Raw genomic sequence first — 27,464 nt, 5'->3', positions numbered from 1 at the left:
CATACAAAATTATTATCAGAATATATATTATAAAAAATTAGTTGCCTAAATGTAGACATTAAAATATAATTTGATGAATGAAATGAAAATTAAATTTAAATGTAATTAATAAATTAAAATAGGAATAAAAAGATAAATAAAACATCACAATATAACTAATAAATGAGATGATTAAATATATTAGGAACTAAAATTGAATTTTAATCTTAGATTATAGTCTAAAACTCATCTTTTTTAAGGATTAAACTAAAGTTTTCTATTTCTTTTTTTCTTTAATGCTACTATTGAGTTAGTGTCCTAAATATTTGGATGGATTTGGATTCTCTCCTGAGCTAATGGAGAAGATCATCCTCATCAATCATCGTGAACCGTTGGATTTTTATTCAACGGCTACAAATAGGAAATCTCTTTAAAATTATAATGATTGTAGCCGTTGGATAAAAATCCAACGGTCCACGATGGTTGAAGAAGAGGATTCTCTCCATTAGCTCAGTAGAGGATCCAAATCCTATTTGGATATCTTTAATTTCAGCTGATCAGTTTGTTCAGTATTCATAACCAAACCACAAATTCAACGCCATACCCGAGTCAATAAACTCAGCAGACTCGGTTTCTGTACCCAAACCCAGCTCCAAATCATCATGGCTCTCAGCTCCAACTTCTCTATTTCTAATCTTGATCATCCCTATTTTTGCTGCAACCCTAATCTACCAACTCGACTCGTTCGACCCGGCCCCCATGCCGTTTTGTGAGTTGACTCGGCACTTAATCAAGAAGGCCCCATCTCAAAACCCTCGCATGCTTCAAGGAGCTGAGCGTGTGGGGTATGGAGTCCTGCTGGGGCCGGAGGACGTGGCTTATGATAAGAGATCGGGGATTATTTACACTGGCTGTGCAGACGGGTGGATGAAGCGAATCAAGAGGAACGAGTCGGAGAATCCCGAGTTTGTGGTGGAGAATTGGGTCAACACGGGCGGCAGACCACTCGGACTCGCTTTCGGGCATCACGATGAAGTTCTAGTGGCCGATGCCGACAAGGTTAGTCGGTAAAATAATGAACATATCATTTTTGAACACGTGGCATTCTTTTATTGGGTAAAAAAAGAGAGAGTACATAGAATATTGTTAGTTAGTGAATATCTAAATATTATTTATAGAGTAATGTTATTCATACAATAGTTTTGTACCATATTTTCATATCATTTTAAGCGATATTTAATGTGGACAGTCACATCATTTGAATTAATCAGATTTTTAAATTTAGTTCATTACTTAATAAACTAATAATTGAGAAAAAAATAGTTAATTAAATGATAATTATGGTATACGAGAAGTCTTTCTCCTTCATTTGCTTGGATTTTGCAAATTTTTCAAATAATGTGGTTGTCCACATCAAATGTCACCTAAGATGGTATAAAAATATGATATGAATAATGACTCAATATATTTGCATGAATAGTCTTCAATAGTAACTTTAATGAATGGCCTCCAAAAATGCAATTTTTTATTTTTGAACAAAAAATATTATCTATACTAAGAGGGAAGAGGAGCTTAATCTCATAATGAACTAATAATAATGTGGTTCGAATTAGCCTTTAAAGAGAATTATATCTAAGATCTCTCACTTATGAGTGAAAATGAATACCACTAGACCGTAATACTAAATGACACAAAAAAAATGCAACTTTAAGAACAAAAAATGTGATTTCTAAAAGGAAAATGATTTTTCACTTTTTTTAGCTTTTCTTAAGTCTCTTTTTATTTATAGTCATCAAATTGAATAAGTTAAACAAAACCAACAGTTAAGATTAAATAAGAGTTTGTAAAAGACTAAAGATCGTGTGTTAAAATCATTTTCTTAATTTATAATAAAAGAAGCCTACACATTATGTTTGTGTAAATAAAAAAGATTAAAAAAGAAAAATATATATGGAAGAGAGAGAAGTTGAAAAAAAAAAAGTGAAAGAGAGAGGGAGGAAGAGAGAGTTAAAAATGTTTTGATGATGGGGTGTGATATCCACACACCATTTTTTACTTTGCGCACACCTTTCTAATTTTCAGCCGTTGGACTGAATAAATTGAAGAAAATCAAATGATAAAAATTAACAAGAGATGTGTGGATAACACATCCCTTGATGATATGCCGATGAGGGAAGAGCAAAAAAGAAGTTTTTTGTTCAAAGTTATTTTAATGCCCATACTTTTTCTTTTGTTGATAGAAAGTCTCCTATTAAAATATTAATAGGTAGTATAGATATGGTATGTGTTTTATTGTACCACATGTGGACCTCACTACTTATCTAGTTAGCCCACATGAGCTATGTAAAAGGGTAGGGAAGCTCGTGTCCTGTTAAAGGGATCTCTCACCCTCATCTTAGAGATAGTCATTCATTCATACCCCTAGCACCTGTATTCTCTAAAAGGCAACAAGCCTCATTCACAGAGTAATCTACATTTACATGGTGAACCAGAAACTACACCATCGTGAAGCCCCAATTAACTCGGGGTGAACCACGTATTCTTGTGTTCCTATGCATTTGTATCATTTACGGTCAGATCTAAGTTAATCCAAGATAGACCCAATTTTGTGTATCAACATGTTTCAAAAGTTGTTATTCTTCTTTACATGATGGTATGACATTATTTCACTGTGCAAATTTATAATACAAACATTCATTCTCAAGATCATCTTTTTACACGTCACTTTGTAACTCCATCATCTAAGAAACCAAACAATGTCCATCTAAATATATTAACGGAGAACGCTAATTTTATGAAGCTTTCAAAATTTACACTTTATAAACTAGAATTCTTAAAAATTACAAGTGACAAATGGTGGATATTGGCCTAGTGGATAGGTTATTCTTTTTCAATCCAATGTTTCTCAAGGGTCCAAACTCTCCCCTCTTTTAGTATAGAAAAGAGTAGTGTCATCGCTTGTAATTCATACAAGTGAAAAAGATACAAATGGCTTAACCGGAGCTAAACTAGCAATTCAAAATAACTTTGTAAATTTCAAAATAAAACTCTCGATTTGATGTTTAGCTTCATTTCTTTCTTTGAATATTTTTTTAATAAAAAGCAAAATTAGTTTTTTTAACAAATATAATTTAACATTAAAAAAAATCAATTGACACGACAAACATGACCACGTGTCAACACACACCCATCTTTACTTAGGGTAGCCGGATTGAATAAATCAAACTAAAACAATAAATATGTGACATGTTCATTTTAAGGTATTTTATGGTATTGTATCCCATGAAGGCGTAGTATGTTGTGGATAAAAAGGCATTAGACACTTTATCTATAGTATATACTATACAGAATAATTAAATGTAGTGTATGGCAGGGCTTGCTGAATGTAACAAGTGAGGGTGAGGTAGAGGTGCTGGCAGACAAGGCTGAGGGTGTAAAATTTTTACTGACGGAGACTGTAGATGTAGCAGTGGATGGCATGATTTATTTCACTGATGCTTCATATAAATACAACATGAAAGACCATGTTTGGGACATTTTGGAGGGCCGGCCTCACGGAAGACTCATGAGCTACGATTCAGCAACCAAACAGACCACAGTGCTGCTGCGCGATCTGTACTTCGCTAATGGAGTGGTGGTTTCACCGGATCAGAGTCACGTAATCTACTGCGAAACCCCAATGTACGTTGTCAACTAGTTTACAATTTTTGCATGCGATATGAGGTTGTCTGATTTATAAATTGTTGTTCGAGCGCATCATGTAAACTGATAACCTAATAGTGATAGCGTAACATGTTAGACTATCTTTCTATTTATGCATTTTGCAGGAGGAGGTGTAGAAAGTTTTACATACAAGGTGAGAAAAGGGGAAGCGTGGATGCTTTTATTGATCATCTTCCAGGCTTGCCAGATAACATAAGATATGATGGAGAAGGCCATTACTGGATTGCAATGTCAATGGTAATTAGTAAATTAAGACTGTTATAAACCACTTTGCAGCTATGCCCTTTAAGTTTCCAAGATTACCTAGTAAGGGGCTCAAAATTGATAGGTTTTTCTCGTGTGCAATTTTGAACGCAGGGGCTTTCATTGGCATGGGATTTGGCTGTTAGATATCCTTTCATAAGAAAAGTGATGGCAATTATGGAGAAATACAAATTAAGACCCAGTGTGGAGAAGAATGGTGGAGTTCTGGCCGTTGATATGGAAGGAAATTTGATTGCTCACTACTATGATCCAGGATTGTCAATAATTTCAAGTGGCATCAAGATTGGTAATTACATATACTGCGGTTCGCCGATTTATCCTTACATGCTCCGCCTTAACATTCAAGAAAACCCACCTATTGCAGCCATTATATGATCAGGAATTTCAGCCGAATGAGCGTTTGACTGTAGCAAAATCTCAATATTTAATATCCCATTTTTTGTGACGTTTGCTTTGGTATTGTTAGATAGAAATCCTTCCCTTTCAATTAATAGTTGTTTGACATTCCTCAGTCAAATATCAAGGGACCAAATATTTCCTTTTGTTTCCTTCACAATCAAAAACCAAAAAGGCCATATTTCAAGGCTTTCTTCAAAAACTACAAAAAAAAATGTGTGAATGTTTCGGATTCGAAACTCAATTCTGGCGTGGAAGCCAGACTTGCGGTCAAGGGAGGCTGAAATGTCTTTGTGAGTCTTTCCGGCCCCCAAAAGGGATAGACGTGGCTTATCACTTGTTGTCCCTCTTAAAATAATAATAAAAAAAAAAAAACAAAAAACAAAAAAGTTCATCAGAAACACGTCAGAAATTTTTTCACGAAAACGGATAATTATCTACAAAACTAGGTGCAGTTATGCAATTACAAGGATAAACATGCTTCGTCCTCCCCCCACCCCCTTCTACCAAGAAAAGCCTACGACATTAAGAAATCGTTGCTGCGATTTCACATCAAAAAATTGAAGGAGATAACTTCTTACCATCTTAGAGCATCGCAGGACGAAAATAAAGGTTTCAATTAACGTGTTCTCTCTCTCTCTCTCTCTCTCTCTCTCTCTTTTTAACCTCTCTCTAAAACCTTTCCTCCTTTCTGCCTCTAGGGAAGAAAAAAATCCTCCTAGCCGCCGATCCTTACTCCGGCTTTTGGTTGACAGCAGCTTGACTCTCATCTCTTTCTAGCTTTCCTTCCCTCTTTCTCTTCCTTCTCCATCCTCTGCATATTTTCTCCTTCCCCCTTTTTTCCCCCATTTTCCCCCTCCTTCCTTCTTTCCCATCCATCTCCACTCTTTGCATCTTCCATCTTCCCCCTCCTTTCCTTCATCATTTCCACACCCTTCCACGCAATAAGTTTTTTTTTTTTAATTTCTACACTTTTTTCTCTTTTGGTCTTTGTTTTGGCTTCCCTTGAGCTTTGTTCTTTGAACTTCGTCTCAATTCCCATAAGCTAGTCTCAGATTGGACCTTCATGGCCCCCTTCTGCTCCGATGATACTGTTTGTTGCACGTCCTCTACTACCAGCCTCTGCTAGTAGGCCCGTGTGCTTCTCCTCGGGTGTTGGGTGGCTATTAAAGTGCTTTTAGCACTATTGGGTAAGATTATGTAAGCGCTCACTGCACGGGTGGTCCGCTTACCCCCATTTTCCGTTGATCCTGTTATTATGTTGGTTTGTTCTCTTGGTGGTGGTGGTGGCATTGCAATGGAGGTGCATCTAGTGGCTACTGGTTTCCATTCCAGTCTAAGGATTTTTTTTTTTGTTCAGCTGGCCACTTTTGAGCCTAAACTGTATTTTCTTATTTGCTATTGGGTTTGTATTTAGGTGGTGGGCTGCCTTTTTATATAATTAAAGTATTTTAGTTTGACCAAAAAAAAAAAGTTTTGATTTTCCTCTCCTTTCTTACTCATTCTCTGTTTGATTTTCCTAAAAAAAGAAAATTGCAAAAAATGATCCATTTTTCTAATCTTTGGACTCAAATAGGATGATCTGGCTATGCACAAGCCACGCACTCCATGCACAAAGGCCAAATGACAAACATACCCACATATAAATTGTAGAAATTCACAACTCCTTGCATCATTTTTCTGATTTGGAAGTGAGAGTTAGGAGCTCTTAGTGTTTGGGTTGAACTCATATCTGTGAGCATATCATGTGCATATCGTGTATATGTTATGTACATACAGTGAGTTTGACGGCCAAACTGGGCTATTCTCCTTCACTTCTCATATCGCCGCCCTCCATCTTAATCTCTCCCATGGCAAAATCCCACTCTGGTGGTAGACAAAGGCATGTGATTCCAAAACTCAATTTCCAAGTTTGAGGCAATTTTGATTGAATTTTTTAGGGTTTATGGGTGGTAGACAAAGGCATGTGATTGCAAACCCCTTTTCCCAAACCGTCGACGACAAGCCCGAACCCAACGAAATCGACGAAGAGAATGGAGAGAATGATGCAGACCATGGACTATAAGCATTATTATCCTTACTATTTGACAACCATTAACAGGATAGAGAACGCATTTTCCAAAGTAAGTAATGAATTTTTCATATCCGATGGCAATACTGAAAAATAGAGATTCAAGAGGCGATGCTCAAGAAGAAGCTCAATTACAGAAAATATGTTATGACCCTGATTAGCATAGTTAGGCATTGAATTAGTTAGTTAAATGGGACTATTACAAGTAATTAGGAAAGTTTGTTGGCTGGCAGTGGGTTTGGGAGTACTATAAATAGTCCAATGTGTATTGTGTAATGGCTTTGCCTAGTCGTTAATTTGATAAAAAAATAAATATAAATAAAAAATAAAACAATTCACAAACTCTACTCTTTCTCTTTCTCTCTTCCTTCCATCTCCATCTCTATCCTCTGTGTTACTTGTAGTTTGATTAAGGGAATTGAGAATTTGGTCGTATCAAAATAGGGAAGATACTTGATATTCGGCACTCCATTATTGAAACTGCAGAGACCGACATCGCTAATTTCCTTTCCGAGCGGTGACGTGTTTAGCGTGAAAATGAGAAATGAGGCGTGAAGATTATAGCAAGAAAAGAACTAGAAAAGTTTAGCGTGAAGAATTTGCACCCATCGGGATCAAATTTTGGTGGGTTTTATGAATTGGGCAGCCAGTTTATGATGGTTTTAAAGAAGTGGGTTGTCAGTGATGTTTTTCTTTCTACAAAATGAGAAATGCGACTTGGAATTTATGAGTAACTTATTTATATAGAATGGCTTTGATAATTGTAAGTTTTAGAAAAATCATATTTCTATCATATTGTTGTTCATGTCGTGTGCATATACCAAAAATTATGAAAATGAGTCATTTTGATAAATAAAAAAAAAAGAAGATTCTCTTGGCACTCAAAAGATAATCAAAACGTCCTTCATGTTGTAGGCATAATCTATTGAACAATTATGGAGGCCATAGAGAGAGAGAAAGGTGCTGCAATAGTAGAGAGAAAGAGAGAGATGTGTAATTGTGGGTGTGTTCTATTCCACCCATTGTGCCTTTATTTATAGTAGTAGGATAGGTAAAACCTTTCCTTTTAGGATTACAACTCTTAATAGGTAATCTACTCCTAATAGGAATGTAAGATACATTCTCATATCTACTAGAATTTACACAATCACATTCCTATTCTAAATATGACTGCAACACTTCCATTTTTATCTATTATATATAAAGAGAACACAAAAGGTGAATAGTGTTTTGGTGTCATAATGTTTTACCAAAAAGATTTGGACAAAAATACCCCCAAAACATAAAAGTTCAAAGACATCCCAAAATAATGCATCAAATAAGGCAATGGCATTTTCGTCATTTTAATAGTACTGTTTTAATAATTAATGATTTTGTGGTTTTTTTATTTTTTATTTATTTTTTAATTAGTACCTCACAATAGGCTAGCAATAATGTGATTCAATTTATCTATTTTTAAACATGTTTAAAACATCTTAAGAGGCGTGTAATGTCAATTATAAATTGGCACGCAGATAATAATGTGATTAAATTAGTTGTCAAATTATTATTATTTTTTTGTAATAAACGATATTATCTATATTAAGGGGAAATGAGGTGGACTTAGTCTCATAATTGGTTAGCAATAATGTGATTCAATTAGTTGTTTATTAAATATTATTCTCTCTATTTTAAACACGTTCAAAACATCTTAAGAGACATATAATGCATGTTATAAAAAAGTCTTTCGCACATGGATAATAATGTGATTAAATTAGTTGTCAAATGATTTTTTTTTTTTTTAACAAACGATATTATTTACACTAAAAATGAGGGGATGGGCCTTGTGTAACAACCAGTCCAGGGATTTACAGAACAAAAAATGTATCTTTGTATTTTCACTAAGTTTGGGGATATTTTCCTTTTAAAAATGGTTTTTAGGTCTTAAATGGTGTGCCCAAGGGAGCCCACCCCTGATTTGTGTCCCCGGTCTCTCTCTCTCCCTTCTCTTTCATGGCACGTTTACGTAAGGGTAATGGGAATAAGGAAAGGGAATTGAATTCTGATTACGGAGTATTCCGGTGTTTACTAAATACTAAGGAATCAAAAAAGTGGTGGAGCCCACAAGAAACAAGGAATCCAATTCCTAAAATTGGAGGAACGGGATTCCCTAGTTTTGTGAGGTATTTGAATTCCCTGAGGGTAAGGGAATCGGGAATGCATCTTTTATTTATGCCCTCACTTGTTTCTTATTATCTCAACATTGCCCTTCATTTGACACTCATTATGTCATTTTTAATAAATAAATAAATAACCTATTTATATATTTTTATATAGATAATTTTATTATATAAATTTAATTAATTAGTATGAAAATAATTTATTTATGTAAGGGCAATTTAGTCATCAACTTAGTTTTCATTCCGATTGAAGTGACTTAGTAAACAACTTATATGGACTCAATATCATTCTTGCCATCTTTTAATAAATAAATAAAACCTATTTATATATGCTTATATATATGAATTTTATTATATGAATTTAATTAAGAATTTAATTTAATTAATTAGTATGAAAATAATTTATTTATGTAAGGGCAATATAGTAATCAACCATTCTGATTGAAGTGAATTAGTAAACAACTTATATGTACTCAACATCATTCCTACTCCGATTCCAGACAGTTTTAGTAAACAACTTCAACAGGAATCTAATTCTGATTCCACCTCATTTCAATTCTTCCTCAATCCAATTCCCCCTCAATCCAATTCCTCTCAATTTGATTACAGATTAGTAAACGCCATTAGTTCTCTCTTCTCCCTCATTATCCCTTATCACTCCTTCTCGACTCTCTCTATCTCAACCCCATTCGAGGGCTTTTCTCACCAACAAACAACACCACAACAATATTAATATCTCCATTAACACCCTAGTGAGCTTAGAATCGAAAGAGAACACCTGGAACCCTTCCTTTCTCTCGGCCTACGCTGTTCACCGAAGTTCTTTGACGAGTTTCCTCCTCTTCCGGCAAAGGTAAGCCTTGAACCTCGTTCAAAAGTTGTAGATCATGTCTTAGTGTATGTTGGGAAGTGGTTTTAAGAAGTGTTATCGATGTTTGGACGTAGGAACCTCACAGGGGAAAACTTCCTCAGTTTTCTGACAAGCACAGCTTCTTTCGAGGCAATTTCTGACCAAACCACAGCGATTTGGTCAGCGTGCAAGGTATCAATCCCTTTGTCTAGCTGAGTACTACAACTTTCCTTTTTTGTTTCACCCAATTTCATTGAGTATTGAAGAAGTTATACTCATTTGAATCTTACCCAGTTTCCGGCGACCTCCGCAGCTTTCGAGGCATTTTCCGACAAAACCAATGCGAGTTAGACGTCGTGCAAGGTACCATTCTCTTCATCTCTTCGAGAATTATGATTTTCGTTTTTGAATCACTCGATTTCATTGAGTATTGGCAAATTTATTAACGTTTAAGGTTTGTTCAGTTTTCCGGCCGAAATCCGGCCTCCTTCTTCTTGAGGTCCGGTGACCCACCAAACCCAGGCCCTTCGGGCAGTTCCTGTCAAGTCCAAAACCCTGGGCAGCCCAACCCAACCCTTTTATTTCTTTTTGTTTCTAATTATTTTGTTAATTTAAAGGCCTTTGGGCCATTTCCCTTTAGGGCCTTAGGCCCGTGCACATTAAACCCTAAACCCTTTGGACAAAGGTTTTTAGGCCACACCAAACCGGGCCTCCAGACCGTATAATACCAAATCCTAAACCTATTTCCCTAAAGCCCTAAACCCAACTAAGCCCAGCCCACCTATTTAACTAAACCCTTTAACCTTTCAAAACCCAAAACCCTTAAACCTTTTAAACCCAAAACCCTTTCTAGGCTTTAAGCCGTATACCCCCATGACCCAAATCCTTGTAACCCAAGTCTAGAATCCTATACCCTAGCCGGCCCAAACCCTATATGTGGAATATTCTTATGTTGACGTTTACGAAATTTAACCGGGATCCTTTGTAGGGTATTTCGACGTCTTGAATTCGTTTCTGACGTCCGTTTTCCCAAATTCAATTTCTATTATATAGTTTTATTAATGGGATCCCTTTATGTGCTTAGGTGTATATATTGTGACGATTCTGTGTTTGCTAGTTTATGTGGCTCTTCGGCGGCTAAGTATCTGTGAGTGAACCCCTTCTGAAAATGCATGTTTTAATAGTAAAAATGCATACATGGAAAAGCATGATTTAACAATTATGTTCTATGAAACGCTTTAAGATAACATGCTTACTGAGGCTATTTTGAATTATTACTATTTTTCCTATAATCCGTGTTCTTATAGAATATATGATGGATGACGATATGATATTTAGGACATGTTTAGAACACCTCTTTATAGTATAGATGATGGATGACTTTATACTATGAAGTTGTTTTTCAAATATATGTATGTTCAATGGTTTTGTACTTACCTAGTGTTCCTAATTCCACTACGGGACGAGGGATAGATTCTGGTCCATCCCAAGTGACAGTTATGGTGTTGGCATAGGGCTTAAAGTGTGTCTCCTCTAGCTATTAACACAGGGACGGGGAGCTGGCACATGGCCTGGGGGTAATTTTCCTCTCACTATTTGCTCAGAGACAGGGAGCTGGCATGGGGCCTGGAGGGATATTGGACATTCACTAGTGATTACGATATATATGATATATGTTTTGAGACATTGCACGGCATGTTAGGTTTTGGAAAACTTTTTTTTTTTTTATCATGATATATGTGTTTTCATAAAACCTGGGGGTTAATAAGTTAATAACTGTTTTATTATATCTATGTCAACTTGGTCTACTCATGTTTGTTTTGCGCCCCATTCAGGAATTAGAATCGAGGTGTACAATCCCGGCGTCAAAACACTTCTGCATCGATACCTTCTAGTCCTCTCGGTGTAAGACCCATTCTTTTATTCATTCAATCTTTATTTTATTTCTTTTAGTGTTCTAGTTAGTTGTATGCTTTGAACACATTCCTCATTTGCATATTAATTATATTTAAATTTATAAGTCCTATTTATTCCTTTTTCTCTGCATTTGCATTCAATAAATGGCTTTCGTCACCCTCGGGTGTCCGCCAACACGTGCCTATCCTGGTATTCGGGGAATATCGGGATCGAGGCGTGTCACTTTGCCTCACAATGGGTTAACAATAATGTGATTCAATCAATTGTTTATTAAATATTATTTTCTCTATTCTTAATGAAAATTCTATAGAGATTGATTTTATTATATGAATTCAGCTGCTTTAATTGGTTTATGAGGGGTTTCTTTTAGCATGATCTAAGATTATTCATTTACTTCAAATATTTGACTTTTCATATAACATGATTTAAAACGTGTAGATCGCGCGTAGCATGTCGTGATTCAAAAAATGTCTTTTGCACATGTGTGAGCGCGTGCATAAAGGCTAGTAAAGAATAAGATACACTTGAAGAAGCCAATACGGCATTTCAAGTGTCAACGAGTTAGAAATATTACCTAACCAGATTTAAAAACTGTGTTAATTGCGTGATCAATAACTCCCCCAATCCATATCATTTATTCGGCAAACATTATATATGTGTTTCAAATATATTAAAAAATGTCTCACTTGCATGATGAACATGCATGTGTGAGGCCTGCATGCACGCGTTCAGAGTTTCCAAAAAATGATTTGATAAAAACTAAGAGTATTTTTGTCATTTTATTCTTATTTGATGGAGTTTTTTAAGGAATGACTAAAATGATTGATGGTGGACAAAATCAGGGTCAATTCTATTGATTTCAAATCTCAATGATTAAAGCGATGAATTATGCAAAACTTAATGATCATTTTGGCTAAAAAGCCCAATATAATTGAAATGAACAAAACTTGGCTGCTGAACAATGAGCAGCAACTCCTGTTGTTGGCCAATCACAGATGAACACATGTCCAAGTAATTGATTTTTTAATCACAGATTAGATACGTGTTCATCTGTGATTGTCTAGTAGCAGGAGTTGTTCCTCATTTTTAACCAGGTAGTCACCAATTGAGATGAGTTTCATGAGACAAATTGAGTATGAAATTGAGTTTCAAGGGGTATTGATGTGATAAGCCATTTGGTTTTGTCGATTTTGTTTTTTTAGGAAAGAAGATCCTCTTTGGATTCATTTTGTGGGGATCCTAAAGATCTCTATATTATAATCATTCATCGTACATCATGCGTTAGTTTTTATCAAATTTTATTTGTATTTAATTTTAAATAAAAAAGTTATGCACCATGAATAACTAAAATACGAACACAATTCCAACCCGAATGGAATCCAAATCATTTTTCAGTAAGAGTAAATTTTTAGATTGGTCCCACCTCCCACGTGCATGACATAAACAATAGACCATAACTGCAACCATAGGAATTTTCATAGAATGAGGATCCTCTCTCTCCGGATCTTTTTTTACTCTTCGGATCTTTTTGTAAAGATCTTGAAAATTCTTAAATTATATCTGTTAATTGTAAATTATACGATCAAATTTTATCAAATACTATTTACATTTAATTTTAAATAAAAATATTTAAAATAATTTTTAACTACAAACATGCATAATTTGAAAATTCTTTAAGATCCAAGAGAATTCGAGGGGGAACCTCATTCATTTTCATATCCTCGAAGTTCTACATTTCTATGTCCAGAAATTATTAAATAGACCTGCAGACTTAAATTATCGTGTTTGTCCTCTTATATTCAAATTTAAAATATTAAACTAAATTCGGATAAATTGCTTTGAAAAATTATGAATACCATATACGGCAATCACAATCAACTCATATTTAACGGTTAAATTTATCATGCAGGCCGCGATCCCAGTTTACCAATTTAAGATATTTGTGCCTGAAACTAGTTACTCAAAAAGAAAATCGTAATTATATATAACCTACTTACTCTGATAGATGCATAGATCTCTCTAGACCGAGTTACCAAACCTCACCGAGTCACTAAGCAATGCACTCCCCTTCTCCAGCCCAAGCTTCCGACGACTCTCATCCCACTCCCACACGAAAAACGCCATGGCACTCACCTTTTCTCATCTTCTTAGTACTGGCTCCAGTAGCAATAGCCCTACTCATTTACCGAATCGACACGCTCGACCCAGCTTCTCTGCCACTTCACGAGTTGACTCAGCCAGTCGCAGCTGCTCCGAAGCGTAATGCTCATATGCTCAAAGGGTCGGAGTTTGTGGGTGTCGGGGCTTTGGTAGCACCGGAAGACGTGGCTTACGATCCGAAGACGGGACTTATTTATACGGGATGTGCTGACGGGTGGGTTAAGCGAGTCACGCTGAACGAGTCGGCTGCTGACTCGGTGGTGGAGAACTGGGTTTTCACCGGCGGGAGACCGCTCGGACTTGCTCACGGCGCTGACAAGGAGGTTTACGTGGCTGACACCGATAAGGTCAGCCTGATCCTAATTCACAGCACTTTTTTTGTGTTTAGCAATAAAGTATATTCTGATTTTGTTCGTATGTTTATGTTGTCAATTTTCACGTACACATGGACATGTGAACTGAAAACGTAATCAAGGTTTACGTAAAGAGATCATGCTTGCACTGAGTATAAGATGTTGTGAATCACAAAATAAGTTGAATAACATACTCAATTAAGAAATGTAATTGAATTTGTGAAACTTTGATGATAAGTCTGTATTTCTTGAGTACATGTGTTAGTGGGATCATCCTGTCACTTTACCAATGTAGTGATTTTCACTCTCGTTTTCGCCTGAACCCCTCATCTTATTTCAGTTCTTTGTTTTTTTTATTTTTTTTATTTATTCAATCCAAGGATTACAGAGGAAAAGTATTGAGAGAACCACTCATTTTCCATCAACAAACTTTTACTCTTTTTTTTGGGTTTTTATCAGGGGCTACTGAAGATAAGTGAGGAGGGAATAATCGAACTGCTGGCAGATGAGGCCGAGGGTGTAAAATTCAAGCTAACAGATTTCGTAGATGTAGCAGAAGATGGTATGATTTATTTCACAGATGCTTCATACAAATACAGCTTGGATGAGTTCATGTTGGACATTTTGGAAGGTAGACCCTACGGTAGATTTCTAAGCTACAATCCGATGACCAAAGAGACCAAAGTGCTCGTTCGCAACCTGTACTTTGCTAATGGAGTTGCAGTCTCTCCAGATCAAAACTATGTCATCTTCTGCGAAACTGTCATGTATGTTTTCAGACTTACGCTTTTTATCGGTAGTGATTCTCACATTCTCAAACGTTTTATGCTTTTATGTATATTCAATCTATAGCTAAAAGAAAGAATGAATAGTGCAGGGCAAGAAAAGGGAAGTGCGAAAATCACGTTGTATCCTATTTAAGTATATGTGACAAAGTTTTAGATTATGCTACGTGGTTAATATTGCAGGAGAAGGTGTAGGAAATATCACCTGGAAGGCACTAAAAAAGGGGGTGTAGAAAACTTTATCGACCATTTACCGGGCATGCCTGATAATATCAGATATGATGGAGAAGGCCATTACTGGATTGCACTGGCCACGGTAAGATTTCTTCTTCTTTATTTTTTGAAAAATCACATCAATCTGTTAGTAATGAATAGAGTATCGCTCAAGTAAATGTTCTATTGCTAGACAAATCCCGGTCTGTAAATTTCGACCACAAATTCTTGGATGCATCTTATTCCTGACATTTTTCTATGACAAATTGCCAGGATGTTAAACCATACTGGGATCTAGCACTTCGATATCCTTTTATTCGGAAAGTCCTAGCGATCGTGAAGCCGTATGCAGGAGGCAGGCCACATTTGGAGAAGAATGCTGGCGTATTTGTTGTGAATTTGGATGGGGAGCCGATTGCTCACTACTCTGATCCTGAGTTAATTCTCATTACAAGTGGGATCAAGATTGGAAAGTACCTCTACTGCGGTTCCGTCGTCTACCCCTACATTATCCGCCTCGATCTGGATCAACATCCTGCACATGCCACCACATGAGCTAATACCTAGCCCCTTGGTATAATCTTCAACACGTACGGAATGGTATTGTAGCTTCACTAGAGAAACTTAAGCATAGACTATAGATGCAATGGTAGTGTTTGGTTTATGTAATTTTGCCTTGGTTTAAGATTGTGAAACGAATGTATTACACCTTTTGAGGAAATGAAATTTACTAATGTATTTTTTTTTCAAAAAAAAAAAAAAATTAACAATTCAATCGTTAACAATCATATTATTTAATTTACTAAATTTGATTTAAAATTTAGTTTACCAAACAAAGTTGTTGACGTGAATAAACCATTTAGTTTTGTCAATTTTGTTTTGATAATTTGACAATAATAGATTACATCTATACGGACAATGTTAAGAAGACCATGCATGACACAAATAATAGACCATAACTGAAGTTCTACATTTCTATATCCAGAAATTATTAAATAGACCTGCAGACTTTAATTATCGTGTTTGTCCTCTTATATTCAAATTTAAAATTTATACTTACTAAAACTCAGCAGATTAGCACTGTTCATCATGTGAGAGAGTGCACTGTTTATAAACAGTGAAAGGTTTCTGCTTTGGTTGCCGTAATGTTTACGCTTTGCTACAGGAAAAAGTCTGTTTTGTCCTTTCCGGCCTCGTGTTTATCATCAGTATTGGATTCAGTTCTTATTGCCTGCTTTGTACAATTAAAAGGATAACGTAAGGTAACTTTAATGAAAATCTCTCAATACTATTTAGTTTAATAAAAAATTATATTTTTATATTAAAATGTTAATTATAATACTATTTATTTGATCATTATTGTTAAAATTTAATATTTTCAATTTCTTTTCATTAATTTTTCTATAAAATGAGATTCTTCGACAAAAAAATAAGATTAAAAAAATGTAAGGGCTCTATCTGTCCCCCCTTCCCTCTCATCTCATCTGGGAAAGGAAGAAAGGTGGAAAAGTAGAACTCTTCCATTTGCTTCCACAGATATCTCGAGCTCTCTCTCAAGCCCGGAACCCTAGCCTCCGCAAGCGACTAAGGTTCGTCTCTCGCTCTCTCCTTCTCTCTCACACATTTTTTTTTCCAATTTGGGACGTGCTGTCTTCTCCTTTTCCATCTCCATCCCTGCGCAACTTGCCAAATCTCTCCTGGGAACCTTCCACCATGTCGTTTTTTTTATAGGAAACTAATAGAAAAATATTGAAAACTTTGAGTTTTAACGATAAGGATAAAATAAAAAGAAAAGTGAATAATACCATAATTAACTTTTTAGTGTAAAAATGTAATTTTTTGTTAAAGTGAATAATACCGAAGTTTTCGTTAAAGTTCCTGTTTTTTATCCGCATCAGTGGCTTCTTTTTGGTTAGCAGAGGGACGACTATTCAAGGATTCATCATGTCCGCTGGTTGTATTCACCCTAACCCACAGAGGAAATGAAGGCACAAGTCCTTAGGCGCCTTGAAGCAAGTCTAGCACTCATCTCAGTCTACGCGATTGCAAACCATTTGTGCTTTAGGTATATAATTTCAAGTTTTCCTTTTGATTTTCTGTGTGCTGTGGAGGTTAAATGTGTTGGAAACTAAAATTACAAATTTTGTTTTGTTTGGATTTCAAGCAAGAATCACTCCCCAAGACATTGCAGGGCACGAGGGTACAATTCGGATTCGAGATATGTAGGTATATATTGATTTGATTTCTGTTGTATTGGTTGAAGCTTTGTAAACAGTACTAAAGTTGTTAAATTTGTCCACCATATATATTCTCCAAATTATGTCTCAATGTTGTTGTTGCTGTTACTCGGTAATGGGGTTTCTTAAGGTAGACTGTTATCAAGTTCGAATTTTCCAATTTTCTTTCTGCAAATTATTTTTTGTTTTAGGAACTGCAATTGTATAATTTTAAGTGATTGAAAATTGGATTTGGTGATTCTCTGTTTATTTTTTCTTTTAATATTTTTATTAATTGCCTTATACAGCATTTTTGTAGGTTTTTGTTGCTGTAATTTATGTTGAATTGAAAAGGGTTCAAGGGTTGCTGCTTCGAGCCATGAAGCACGCAGTGTGGAGCCATTTGCTGCTACTAGGGTGCTTGGAGAAATCATTCTGGAGCAGATTCGTGAGATTAATGGGTATTTTTCTTAACCCCTCTCTTTGTTTGATGAGTTGTGTGTTTATAAAATATGATAAAAGTGGCTATAAGAATATTGATTTTTTGGGAATTTTTTGTCAATGTCGTTTGAACTAACTGCAGGGAATACTTTGCCTTTGGGTTGTATATTTCACCAATGTAAGTTTTTAATTTAGGCGAGTTGGTGGTGTTAATTTATATCTTGGGTAAATGATTCAGTTCATTTTTTTTATTGTTTAAATTAGTTCATATGAATATTGATTTCGATTCGACATTGAATTATATCTTGGATAAGCAACAGGTATATATTTGTCAAGAATACTAATTAATTACATACTACATCTCACCGATTTGTTAAATTCATTCAAGTGTTTTTAATTTTTTTGTGTCAAAAAAAAAACTCAGGTATATGGTTGTTCCTCTTCAAATTACATGAAATGGCTGCATATTTGTTACTTTTGTGTCAATTATTAGAAAGAATGCACTGGACATGGACATTCTTTTAGACATAATTAACAGGAACATCATAATGGTTAATTATACTCTGCTCTCAGTTATATTTTTTCACCTCACAATGTTACTTTTCCTTCTCTTGGCATGGTAATTTAAAAGGGTAGTGCATTATAGTAATAGTTATATATTTGATTTATCACTTGGAAATTTGGTAATTATTTGGGCAAACAACCGCGAGGTAAGAGTAAAATGGGTTCGGTTATGTGTTCATTCAATAATTCCAATAATATTTTTCTTCTAACACTGTTAACTTACTGTGGTGCTTAAAAGATTGTTAAGCATGTAGTTTTCAGTGATCTCTGGTCCCTATATATGCACTTTAGTTTCACTTAGTTGAAGATTTTGAAAAACTCCATTTAATAAATCCAATATGTGTATTCCTTTAGAGGCAGTTTAATAACCATTTGGTTATTAGTTTTAAGATTGAAGTGATATTTCATTTTTTAAAGCTTTTAATTGATTCATGTTTATGTTCGGATCAGGAAAGAAACGTTGCTAACGGTGTACCCGTGACGATGCAACATTGATATGCTTATGTGTCAATTTGTTCTGACTATTTACCATACTATATGCTGATTTTATTTTATAAGTTTTGGTTTTTCTTTGATTAGCTGGGGATTTACAGTCAAATGATGAATCTTCAGTTTACTTGGGTAGCATTTTTTCACATATAATTTGGCTGACCATTTTAACTGTCAAACCATGTTGTTTTAGTTCATGCTACTAATCATGCATTCGGTAGATTTATATATACAACAACGTTTAAATGCTAATCGATTACTAACATAATGCGGTCTTTACCGGAAAAGCAGTGGATTCTTTACAATGACTTGTTACCTATTCATTATTTTATATAATAATTTAGATAAAATATCGATGAGAAATCATATATATACCAAATAACAATCTCTAAAATCTCTTTGTTTTGTTGCTACTCTGTTTATATTATAACACTGTTTTAATTGCTTTGCTTTGTTTTTCTCAGTTTCTATTATATGTTCTGTGTAGATATGAATAGTTATTTTATTTATTTTTTTGGCTTTTAAAACGAACTAAGATTTTTAGTAAGTTTTTCTAGCTGTTGCAGGTTTGCCTTTTGTTGATGAGATCTAGGTTTTTAGGGATTTATGGGTTTTTTTTAGCTTTTGAGTGTTGGGGATTTGTCCCTTTTTTGGGAATTTTTGTTTGCTGCCCTTGGATTTTTGAATTGTTAAAATTTATAATTTCATCTGAATCGTTTTTAATAAATCAGTGTTATCACGTGGACCCGTTTACATAGTGAAACTTTATGTTGGGGGTTTTTTTTTTCAATCGTTCTTATATTTTTTTTTTTTTTTTACTTTTGATCAATTTGAATAGGTCGATAAAGCTGCTGGTGATAAATGGAAATCGCTCTCAGAGGCTGTGAGTAATTCTCTGCTTTTAATATTATGTATTTAGGAGTGTAAATTTTAATTTATGAATGGGTCTTTTGTTTAAATTTTGTTATTGTGATTTTGGGGGTTTTGTTTGTAGCTTTAGATTACCAACATGCTGTTTAATTTTGTTTTGTTTTTGGCTTTAGGAAGTCATGGTTCCAACTGTTGAGAGGCCAGCATAAGATAGAATGCACCGGACTTAGGGCTAGTTTGGTATTGCTGTGTTTAAAAAAAAAATAATACAGCTTATGATGTGCTGTAAAAATAATCAGCTGTAAAATAAAACAATTAAGTGTTTGGTAAACTTTTATTGTAAAAGTGCTTTTAACCAAAAAAAAAAAAGCAGTGTTCAAGTGTTTGATAAACTTTTATGTAAATGGGTGTGATATCCACACATTTTTTTTTACTTCTCCCACACCTTTTTAGTTTTCGACCATCGAATCGGATGACTTGAAGAAAATCAACGGATTTTCTTTTTTTCTTAATTATATACAAAGTTTGAATTTTAAATTCTGGGTTGGATTGAGTTCTTCATTTAATTTGATGGTTTGAATTAAATGGAAGAAGTTTGCTTTCATTAATGCATAGATTATTGATTGTTTTAGTTAAGATGCTAATTTTGCAGGTATATTAACAAACCAGTTCAAGTTGCTTTCAAGTTGATGAGGTTGTGATTGTGGATGCTGACATGATTATCCGCAAGCAGATTGTTCTTTGGGAACTTGGTGCTGAGAAAAGCAAGACTCTTGCATCATATTAGTTAACCAGATTATAAATGATGCTAGATATTTCTACTGCATCTTTTTTCCTTTCATATAAATGTTGCTAGATATTGGTTAACCAGATTATATCAGGCAAGTGCATTATGAATGTCATGTAATTGCCTATGATCGTTCGTGCCTTTAGCACGTGTATGTAGGCAATCTATATATTATTAAATATGTGATGCTAATCATTTTCTTTGTTTATTAGAGATTAAAGATGTAAATGTACTAAATTGGAAGCTCAAATATTGAATAACATAATGTACACCCAAACACATGGTACAATTTGACACATTTTCAACATCTTCAACCATGTTTCAAACCAGCAGCAATACGCGGGTACAATTTGCTAGTATTAAACTAAAATTCGTATAAATTGCTTTGAAAAATTATGGTTACTATATATGGCAATCCCAATCAACTCATATCTAACTGTTGAATTTGTCTTGCAGGCTGCGATCCTAGTCAATCAATTTAAGATATTTGATAAAGTAAGATTGAATATGTATTCGAGACGTACACGTAACTAAGTACTTAAAAAGTCTGAAATCCAATAATGAAATATTTGACGAAAGTGACGTTTTACCATAGAGATAAAAATGTATTGAGCTCTTGTCGAGGGTTTAAATTTAATCGTTGACTAATTTAACATTTAATTTAATAAAATTATCATTTGATCAAAATAAAAATAATAAAATATGCGTCGAGACTAGTTGCCTGAAACTAGTTACTCAAAAAGAAAATCGCAATTATATATATACCTACGTGCTCTGATAGATAGATAGATCCTTCTAGACCGAGTTACCAAACCTCACTGAGTCACTGAGCAATGCACTCCACTTCCCCAGCCCAAGCCTCCGGCGACACTCATCCCACTCCCACAAGAAAAACTCCTTCATGGCATTCAACTCTTCTCATCTTCTCGGTACTAGCTCCAGTAGCAATAGCGCTACTCATTCACCAACTCGACACGCTCAACCCAGCTCCTCTGCCGCTTCACGAGTTGACTCAACCAGTCGCAGCTGCTCCGAAGCGTAATGCTCATATTCTCAAAGGGTCGGAGTTTGTGGGTGCCGGGGCTTTAGTGGCACCAGAAGACGTGGCTTACGATCCGAAGTCGGGACTTATTTATACCGGATGTGCTGACGGGTGGGTTAAGCGAGTCACGCTGAACGATTCGGCTGCTGACTCGGTGGTGGAGAACTGGGTTTTCACTGGCGGGAGACCGCTCGGACTTGCTCACGGCGATGACAAGGAGGTTTACGTGGCTGACACAGAAAAGGTCAGCCTGATCCTAATTCACAAGCACATTTTTTTGTGGTCAGCAATAAAGTACTCTGATTTTGTTCGAATGTTTATGTTGTCAATTTTCACGTACACATGGATATGTAAACAGAAGACTAGGCCAGAAGACTTGTGGGCCTTATAGAATTTAAAAGAGCCAAAGGGCTGGTCAGAAGATTAAAAAAATTTTGTCAGATATAACCGATAGGAGTATATGTAATATAAATATATTTCTGTCAGTTATAACTGACATGATTGTTTAAAGAAAAATTTGAATCCAACTGCTACCATTATTTTTAAATTTTTTTTTTACAATTTTTTTTTTTTATTTACAAAATTTGTTTCATATTTTTTTCTTATAACTTCTATTTTTTGCTATAACTTCTATTTCACAAAATTTGTTTCATATTTTTAATTTTTTCCCCAATAACTTATATTTTACAAAATTTGTTTCATATTTTTTTTTTAAATTTCATTTTTTTCCTATAATTCTATTTCACAAAATTTGTTTCATTTTTTTTAATTCTATTTTTTCCCTATAACTTCTATTTTACAAAATTTGTTTCATTTTTTTTAATTCTATTTTTTTCCTATAATTTCTATTTTACAAAATTTGTTTCATATATTTTTTTTAAATTCTTTATATAACTTCCTAAACCATTATACAACATTAAATTAAATTAAGTAACATGAAATAACATTAAACAATATGAAAGAACATTAAATAACATTAACCAACATAAAAAAAACATTTAACAACATGAAACTTAAACAACATTTTTAAAAACATTTAACAACATAAAACATAAACACCTACACCATGCTTCTTTTGGCCCAAAGATGTGCAACAAGATCCTATTGTAGGTACTTGTTTGTGGCACGAGAACGTATCATTCTATAGCTCCTCATGTACTCATTTATAGAGATACTACTAGTTCTTGAATTGAATGGCAAATTAGACCCATCATATATTTTTGCACGAGCCCTTCTTGACCTATTTGGATCTTCTTGGTTGCATTGAACTCTCTATCAATATACTCATCTCGCTCATCCTCCACTATCATATTGTGTAATATGATGCAAGACATCATGATGGAATCCAAATTTTCTCGACTCCACCCTCTTGTAGGTTCGCTGATGATCTTCCACCGTTGGATTTGAATTCAAATGGTAGTTTTTAAATAATAAATTATGTTTGGCCCTACGACCCTTTAGCCCTAGGTTGGAGACTATTTTTTGTGACAGGGCTAAAACGAGCCCTATGACCCTTTGGCCCTCGGTTGGAGATGGAGGCAAATATGGTCTTGTACTGTTCATTAAGATGTTAATATCTTGGAGGGCCATAGGGCTAAAATAAGCCATCGGTTAGAGATGGCCTAAGAAATTATTTTTTAATAAACACTATTAGGCCATATTTATATTCAATCTACAACTGAAGAGTGCTATTTTTTTAGCCCCCCTCAACAATTTATTATTTGAAATTTGTTCTTTAATTTTATCAGTTAATTGAATTAAACTACTATATTAAAATAGAAGATTAGTTTTAGTTTACTATCTTGATGTTTATTGATTTTCAACATTTGGACTTGAAGTTTTTTTCGTCCCAATCTGGTACCTAAAGTCATAATTCTGTGATACTTTCATACATCGGTTAAATTTTTCGTCAGAACCTCTGTTAATTGATGACGTAGCGCTCACGTGAACAATGACTAAGTGTCACGTGTCAATATGAGTTCACATGAAAATTTAAAATTGAAAGAAAAAAAAAACTTTCTTTTTCTATCCACCCATTTCCTACCTCACTGCCCCCTCCCTCCTTCCAATTTCTAAAATATATCAAAAATCTTGTTGCCCCAAATACTTAATTTGGATAAATTCGCAATTCCTAAACGATTCTTAAGCATTCCTAGCCTTCGTCGCCACGTCATTGGACTCCGACAGCGGCATCGACACCTGGTGGCTACCTTGCCTTGGTGCTTCTGTTCTTTTCTCTCCTCGACATTTTGTTGGGTTGGGTGTGCGGGAAGGGTGGGTGCGATTATAGAGGAGAGAAGGGAGGGTGGGTGCATGTTGCAGAGGAGAGAAGGGAAGGTGGGTGTGGGTTGCATATGAGAAATGGAAGGTAGGGTGGTGCGGGTTGCAGAGGAGAGATGGGAGGGAGGGGTGGGGAGGGAAAGAGATCATCTTCGGTAGGGAGAGTGAGGTACGAAACGGGTGGGTAGAAGAAAAAAATTTCAATTTTTTAATTTTTTTTTAATTTTCACGTGGACCCATATTAACATGTGGCACTCAGTCATTGTCTATGTGGGCAACAGTTAACGGAGGTTCTCACGGAAAACTTAACGAATATATGAAAGTGTCCCAGAATTATGACTTTAGGTACTAGACTAGGACAAAAAAAATTTCATGTACCAAATGTTGAAAATCAAAAAATTTTAGGATAGTAAATTGAGATTAACTCTAAAATAAAGTCTTTGGACATATTTAGAGGGTCACTTGTCGCTAAATGTTGTTTTTAAGTTTTATGTTATTAAATATTTAATTTTACTTGCATGTAAACAACTTAAACATTAGAATGAGGTAAGATAGTATGGAATGGTGAAAATGATGTGAGAATTAGTATAAAAATGACTTAGATATTTATAGGAAAAAATTAGAATTTTAAATTTCGTCTTAAAAAAAACAATGCTACATGACATCAGCTAGCAAGCACAGTTGGGCCTAACTTTCAGGGCTGGCTGGCTGGCTATGTTTGCTCAGCCCTCTGACAATTTGGCTATATTTTGGCCTGGTGGGTCCCAATTCTTCTTTTTGCCTTGCCCTCCATTAAAGATGGGTTTTGTGTCAAAACGGGTTATGTTTTGACCTATCGCCCTTTGACCGGCTTGGTTGGAGATGGCCTAACCAAGATTTGACATGGCCATCTTTGCCTTAACATCGGTATGTCATGTATCATGATATAAATGAAGAGTATTTTTTTATTGTTTCTTCACTTTGTATAGTGATATTTGATGTACAACATCATAATAGACGGTGACATGAACCGGTAACCTAAATATTGATTTAATATACGGCTCTCACAGACTCACACAGTATGTATTTAGAACATTGGATAGAAGGAAAACTTTGTTTTGTAAATACACGTGGTATGACTTACTAGATATAACCCGAGTAGATAAGTACCTCTTACCTAATATTAGAAAAAGTTTGATGTAGAAAAGCTATAATTGGATAGTTCATTGATGCAACGGTTAGGTTTCTACTATGTATTAGGGTAGGTTCGTTGTATGTTCTTTGAACTTTGGATTCTGTTGTAAATACCAAGTCCCAAATTTGTATATGTAAGTGCATCATTATACATCAATGAACTGTCCAATACTATGAGAAACCTAACAGGTGCTAACATTTGAATTCTGTCAAAAATATTTTTAAAGAAAACATAAGTCATGATTGGATGAATAGTTGAAATTTCATGAACTAGAGAGTATAGTTAGGCGAGCTATAAAGCGGACATTTGTTCTTTATTAAAGAAGCAGGCTATTGATACATCATAGATAACGTATTATTATTCTCATCAACAAATTACCAACGTGATATCGAAGTTTGGAAGTCCTACATAGGAATTTAGAGCGTGTACGTAAAGAGATAATGCTTGCACTTAGTATAAGCTGCTGTTGAATCACAAAATAAGTTAAATAACACACTCAGTTAAGAAATGTAATTGAATTTGTGAAACTTTGATGATAAGTTTGTATTTCTTGGGTACATGTTATACCAAATGTAGTGATTTTCATGCTTGTTTTCACTTGAACCCCTCATCTTATTTTCGTTCCTTGATTTTTTTTTTTCTTCTATTTTTATTGATTCAATCGAAGAGTTACAAAGGAAAAGTAGTGAGAGGACAAAAAGAGTTCGAAAATCATTTTCCATCAACAAACGTTAACTTCTTTTTTTTTTGGGTTTTTATCAGGGGCTACTGAAGATAAGTGAGGAGGGAATAATCGAACTGCTGACAGATGAGGCCGAGGGTGTAAAATTCAAGCTGACAGATTGTGTAGATGTAGCAAAAGATGGTATGATTTATTTCACAGATGCTTCATACAAATACAGCTTGGATGAGTTCATGTTGGACATTTTGGAAGGTAGACCCTACGGTAGATTTCTGAGCTACAATCCGATGACCAAAGAGACCAAAGTGCTCGTTCGCAACCTGTACTTTGCTAATGGAGTTGCAGTCTCTCCAGATCAAAACTATGTCATCTTCTGCGAAACTGTCATGTATGTTTTCAGACTTACGCTTTTTATCGGTAGTGATTCTCACATTCTCAAACGTTTTATGCTTTCATGTATATTCAATCTATAGCTAAAAGAAAGAATGAAAAGTGCAGGGCGAGAAAAGGGGAGTGCGGAAATCACGTTGTTTTCTGTTTAAGTGTATGTGACAAAGTTTTAGACTATGCTACGTGGTTAATATTGCAGGAGAAGGTGTAGGAAATATTACCTGCAAGGCAGTAAAAAAGGGAGTGTAGAAAACTTTATCGACCAGTTACCGGGCACGCCTGATAATATCAGATATGATGGAGAAGGCCACTACTGGATTGCACTGGCCACGGTAAGATTTCTTCTTCTTTATTTTTTGAAGAATCACATCAATCTGTTAGTAATGAATAGAGTATCATTCGAGTAAATGTTTTATTGCTAGACAAATCCCGGTCTGTAAATTTCGACCACAAATTCTTGGACGCATTTTATTCTTGACATTTTTCTATGACAAATTGGCAGGATGTTAAACCATACTGGGATCTAGCATTTCGATATCCATTTATTCGGAAAGTCCTAGCGATCGTGAAGCGGTATGCAGGAGGCTGGCCACATTTGGAGAAGAACGCTGGCGTATTTGTTGTGAATTTGGATGGGGAGCCGATTGCTCATTACTCTGATCCTGAGTTGTTTCTCATTACAAGTGGGATCAAGATTGGAAAGTACCTCTACTGTGGTTCCGTCGTCTATCCCTACATTATCCGCCTCGATCTGGATCGACTTCCTGCACATGCCACCACATGAGCTAATTCCCAGACTCCCAGTCCCTTGATATAATCTTCAACACGTATGGAATGGTGTTGTAGCTTCAGTAGAGGGACTTAAGCATAGACGAAAGATGCAATGGTAGTGTTCGGTTTTATGTAGATTTGCCTTGCTTACATGCAATAAGGTGACGAAAAGATACCTTTCAGTGACACTTGTTACAACTTTGTTCAAGAGAGGCTGCCCAATGCCTTTGCTTTTTCTCTCAGAATAAAACGTTGAATCTTTCCGGTGCGGTTTTTGGTATGTCATCGAAAATGACTGTCCGGGGAGCCATGTAATGAGGCAAACGATCAGGCAGAACTTAATCATTTCTTGTACAAATGCACAAACAGTCTGTCCCCTATGGTTATAACTCAAGTGTAAGTCCTAATTCTTTATTGTTGTGCTTTTACAAGGAGAGATTCTCTCTTGCAACTAGTGCATACTTCAGTAACGTTATCGTCTAAAATGTACAGCCTTTACAAGAAGTGATTCTCTTGCAACCAATGCATAATTTCAGTGCCAAATACTAGTCGCGTGTCAAAAAATAACCTTTTTTTTTTTTTTGCGGAGAGTGCTAGGCACCTTTGCCACATTTCATTTCAACCTTTTCACTTCTTGTCCGGATTTGGGTAATGGTTAGAGGGTTTGGTAATTTTCATCCGAGAGATTATATTCATACACTTCAAATTCCTTATCCCACACCTTTGTAATTTTAAATCATACCAAATTTTATATGGTAAAATTATTTTTTCTTGAGAAATTTCCTATGTTACTTTATGATGGTCGAAAATTTCGCCCAATTAAAATTTTTTGGGTACCCAATCTCGGTGAACCCAACAAGATGACTAGAAGAGCCCATTGTTCCCCCT

At 35.2% G+C, this 27,464-nt stretch overlaps 4 protein-coding genes across 7 annotated transcripts; all 4 read left to right on the top strand.

Annotated features, from left to right (window-relative positions):
- The first annotated feature begins 532 nt into the window (after window positions 1-532).
- Window positions 533-4,508, top strand: LOC137748674 (protein STRICTOSIDINE SYNTHASE-LIKE 5-like). Its single transcript, XM_068488843.1, has 4 exons — window positions 533-1,038; window positions 3,353-3,660; window positions 3,807-3,939; window positions 4,060-4,508. The coding sequence occupies exons 1-4, from the start codon at window positions 739-741 to the stop codon at window positions 4,339-4,341; spliced, it is 1,023 nt and encodes a 340-aa protein (XP_068344944.1). The 5' UTR covers window positions 533-738; the 3' UTR covers window positions 4,342-4,508.
- Window positions 4,509-13,377: 8,869 nt separating this feature from the next.
- LOC137746409 (protein STRICTOSIDINE SYNTHASE-LIKE 5-like) lies at window positions 13,378-15,431 on the top strand. The gene is made up of 4 exons (XM_068486431.1): window positions 13,378-13,866; window positions 14,332-14,639; window positions 14,841-14,973; window positions 15,144-15,431. The coding sequence occupies exons 1-4, from the start codon at window positions 13,417-13,419 to the stop codon at window positions 15,423-15,425; spliced, it is 1,173 nt and encodes a 390-aa protein (XP_068342532.1). The 5' UTR covers window positions 13,378-13,416; the 3' UTR covers window positions 15,426-15,431.
- Window positions 15,432-16,317: 886 nt separating this feature from the next.
- Window positions 16,318-20,535, top strand: LOC137748604 (uncharacterized). Of its 4 annotated transcripts, XM_068488771.1 has the most exons (7): window positions 16,318-16,459; window positions 16,790-16,935; window positions 17,035-17,092; window positions 17,406-17,547; window positions 17,670-17,705; window positions 19,419-19,463; window positions 20,088-20,535. In XM_068488771.1, exons 2-6 carry the CDS (start codon window positions 16,853-16,855, stop codon window positions 19,424-19,426), a joined length of 327 nt encoding a protein of 108 aa, XP_068344872.1. In that variant the 5' UTR covers window positions 16,318-16,459; window positions 16,790-16,852; the 3' UTR covers window positions 19,427-19,463; window positions 20,088-20,535. The 4 variants fall into 4 exon arrangements, 1 of the variants encoding a protein (XP_068344872.1); XR_011070087.1 differs by lacking the exon at window positions 17,670-17,705 and having other exon boundaries at window positions 17,035-17,096; window positions 20,103-20,535; XR_011070086.1 differs by lacking the exon at window positions 17,670-17,705 and having other exon boundaries at window positions 17,035-17,096.
- Window positions 20,536-20,797: 262 nt separating this feature from the next.
- LOC137747146 (protein STRICTOSIDINE SYNTHASE-LIKE 7-like) lies at window positions 20,798-26,843 on the top strand. Its single transcript, XM_068487175.1, has 4 exons — window positions 20,798-21,523; window positions 25,496-25,803; window positions 26,005-26,137; window positions 26,308-26,843. The coding sequence occupies exons 1-4, from the start codon at window positions 21,071-21,073 to the stop codon at window positions 26,587-26,589; spliced, it is 1,176 nt and encodes a 391-aa protein (XP_068343276.1). The 5' UTR covers window positions 20,798-21,070; the 3' UTR covers window positions 26,590-26,843.
- Window positions 26,844-27,464: the final 621 nt, after the last annotated feature.

The sequence above is a fragment of the Pyrus communis genome, chromosome 10 (genome assembly GCF_963583255.1).
Source record: "Pyrus communis chromosome 10, drPyrComm1.1, whole genome shotgun sequence".
NCBI lineage: Eukaryota > Viridiplantae > Streptophyta > Magnoliopsida > Rosales > Rosaceae > Pyrus > Pyrus communis.
Note: the sequence above shows the minus strand (reverse complement) of the source record. Positions and strands in the feature narration are given on the sequence as shown.

What these genes read in the sequence shown, in the direction of transcription:
- LOC137748674 (XM_068488843.1), top strand. Translation starts at nt 739, where the DNA reads ATGCCGTTTTGTGAGTTGACTCGGCACTTAATCAAGAAGGCCCCATCT. An exon ending in TAGTGGCCGATGCCGACAAG is followed by an intron (nt 1,039 to 3,352) that starts GTTAGTCGGTAA and finishes AGTGTATGGCAG; the next exon opens with GGCTTGCTGAATGTAACAAG. An exon ending in ATCTACTGCGAAACCCCAAT is followed by an intron (nt 3,661 to 3,806) that starts GTACGTTGTCAA and finishes TGCATTTTGCAG; the next exon opens with GAGGAGGTGTAGAAAGTTTT.
- LOC137747146 (XM_068487175.1), top strand. Translation starts at nt 21,071, where the DNA reads ATGCACTCCACTTCCCCAGCCCAAGCCTCCGGCGACACTCATCCCACT. An exon ending in ATCTTCTGCGAAACTGTCAT is followed by an intron (nt 25,804 to 26,004) that starts GTATGTTTTCAG and finishes TTAATATTGCAG; the next exon opens with GAGAAGGTGTAGGAAATATT. An exon ending in ACTGGATTGCACTGGCCACG is followed by an intron (nt 26,138 to 26,307) that starts GTAAGATTTCTT and finishes ACAAATTGGCAG; the next exon opens with GATGTTAAACCATACTGGGA.
- LOC137746409 (XM_068486431.1), top strand. Translation starts at nt 13,417, where the DNA reads ATGCACTCCCCTTCTCCAGCCCAAGCTTCCGACGACTCTCATCCCACT. An exon ending in ATCTTCTGCGAAACTGTCAT is followed by an intron (nt 14,640 to 14,840) that starts GTATGTTTTCAG and finishes TTAATATTGCAG; the next exon opens with GAGAAGGTGTAGGAAATATC. An exon ending in ACTGGATTGCACTGGCCACG is followed by an intron (nt 14,974 to 15,143) that starts GTAAGATTTCTT and finishes ACAAATTGCCAG; the next exon opens with GATGTTAAACCATACTGGGA.
- LOC137748604 (XM_068488771.1), top strand. Translation starts at nt 16,853, where the DNA reads ATGAAGGCACAAGTCCTTAGGCGCCTTGAAGCAAGTCTAGCACTCATC. An exon ending in GCAAACCATTTGTGCTTTAG is followed by an intron (nt 16,936 to 17,034) that starts GTATATAATTTC and finishes TTGGATTTCAAG; the next exon opens with CAAGAATCACTCCCCAAGAC. An exon ending in CAGATTCGTGAGATTAATGG is followed by an intron (nt 17,548 to 17,669) that starts GTATTTTTCTTA and finishes AACTAACTGCAG; the next exon opens with GGAATACTTTGCCTTTGGGT.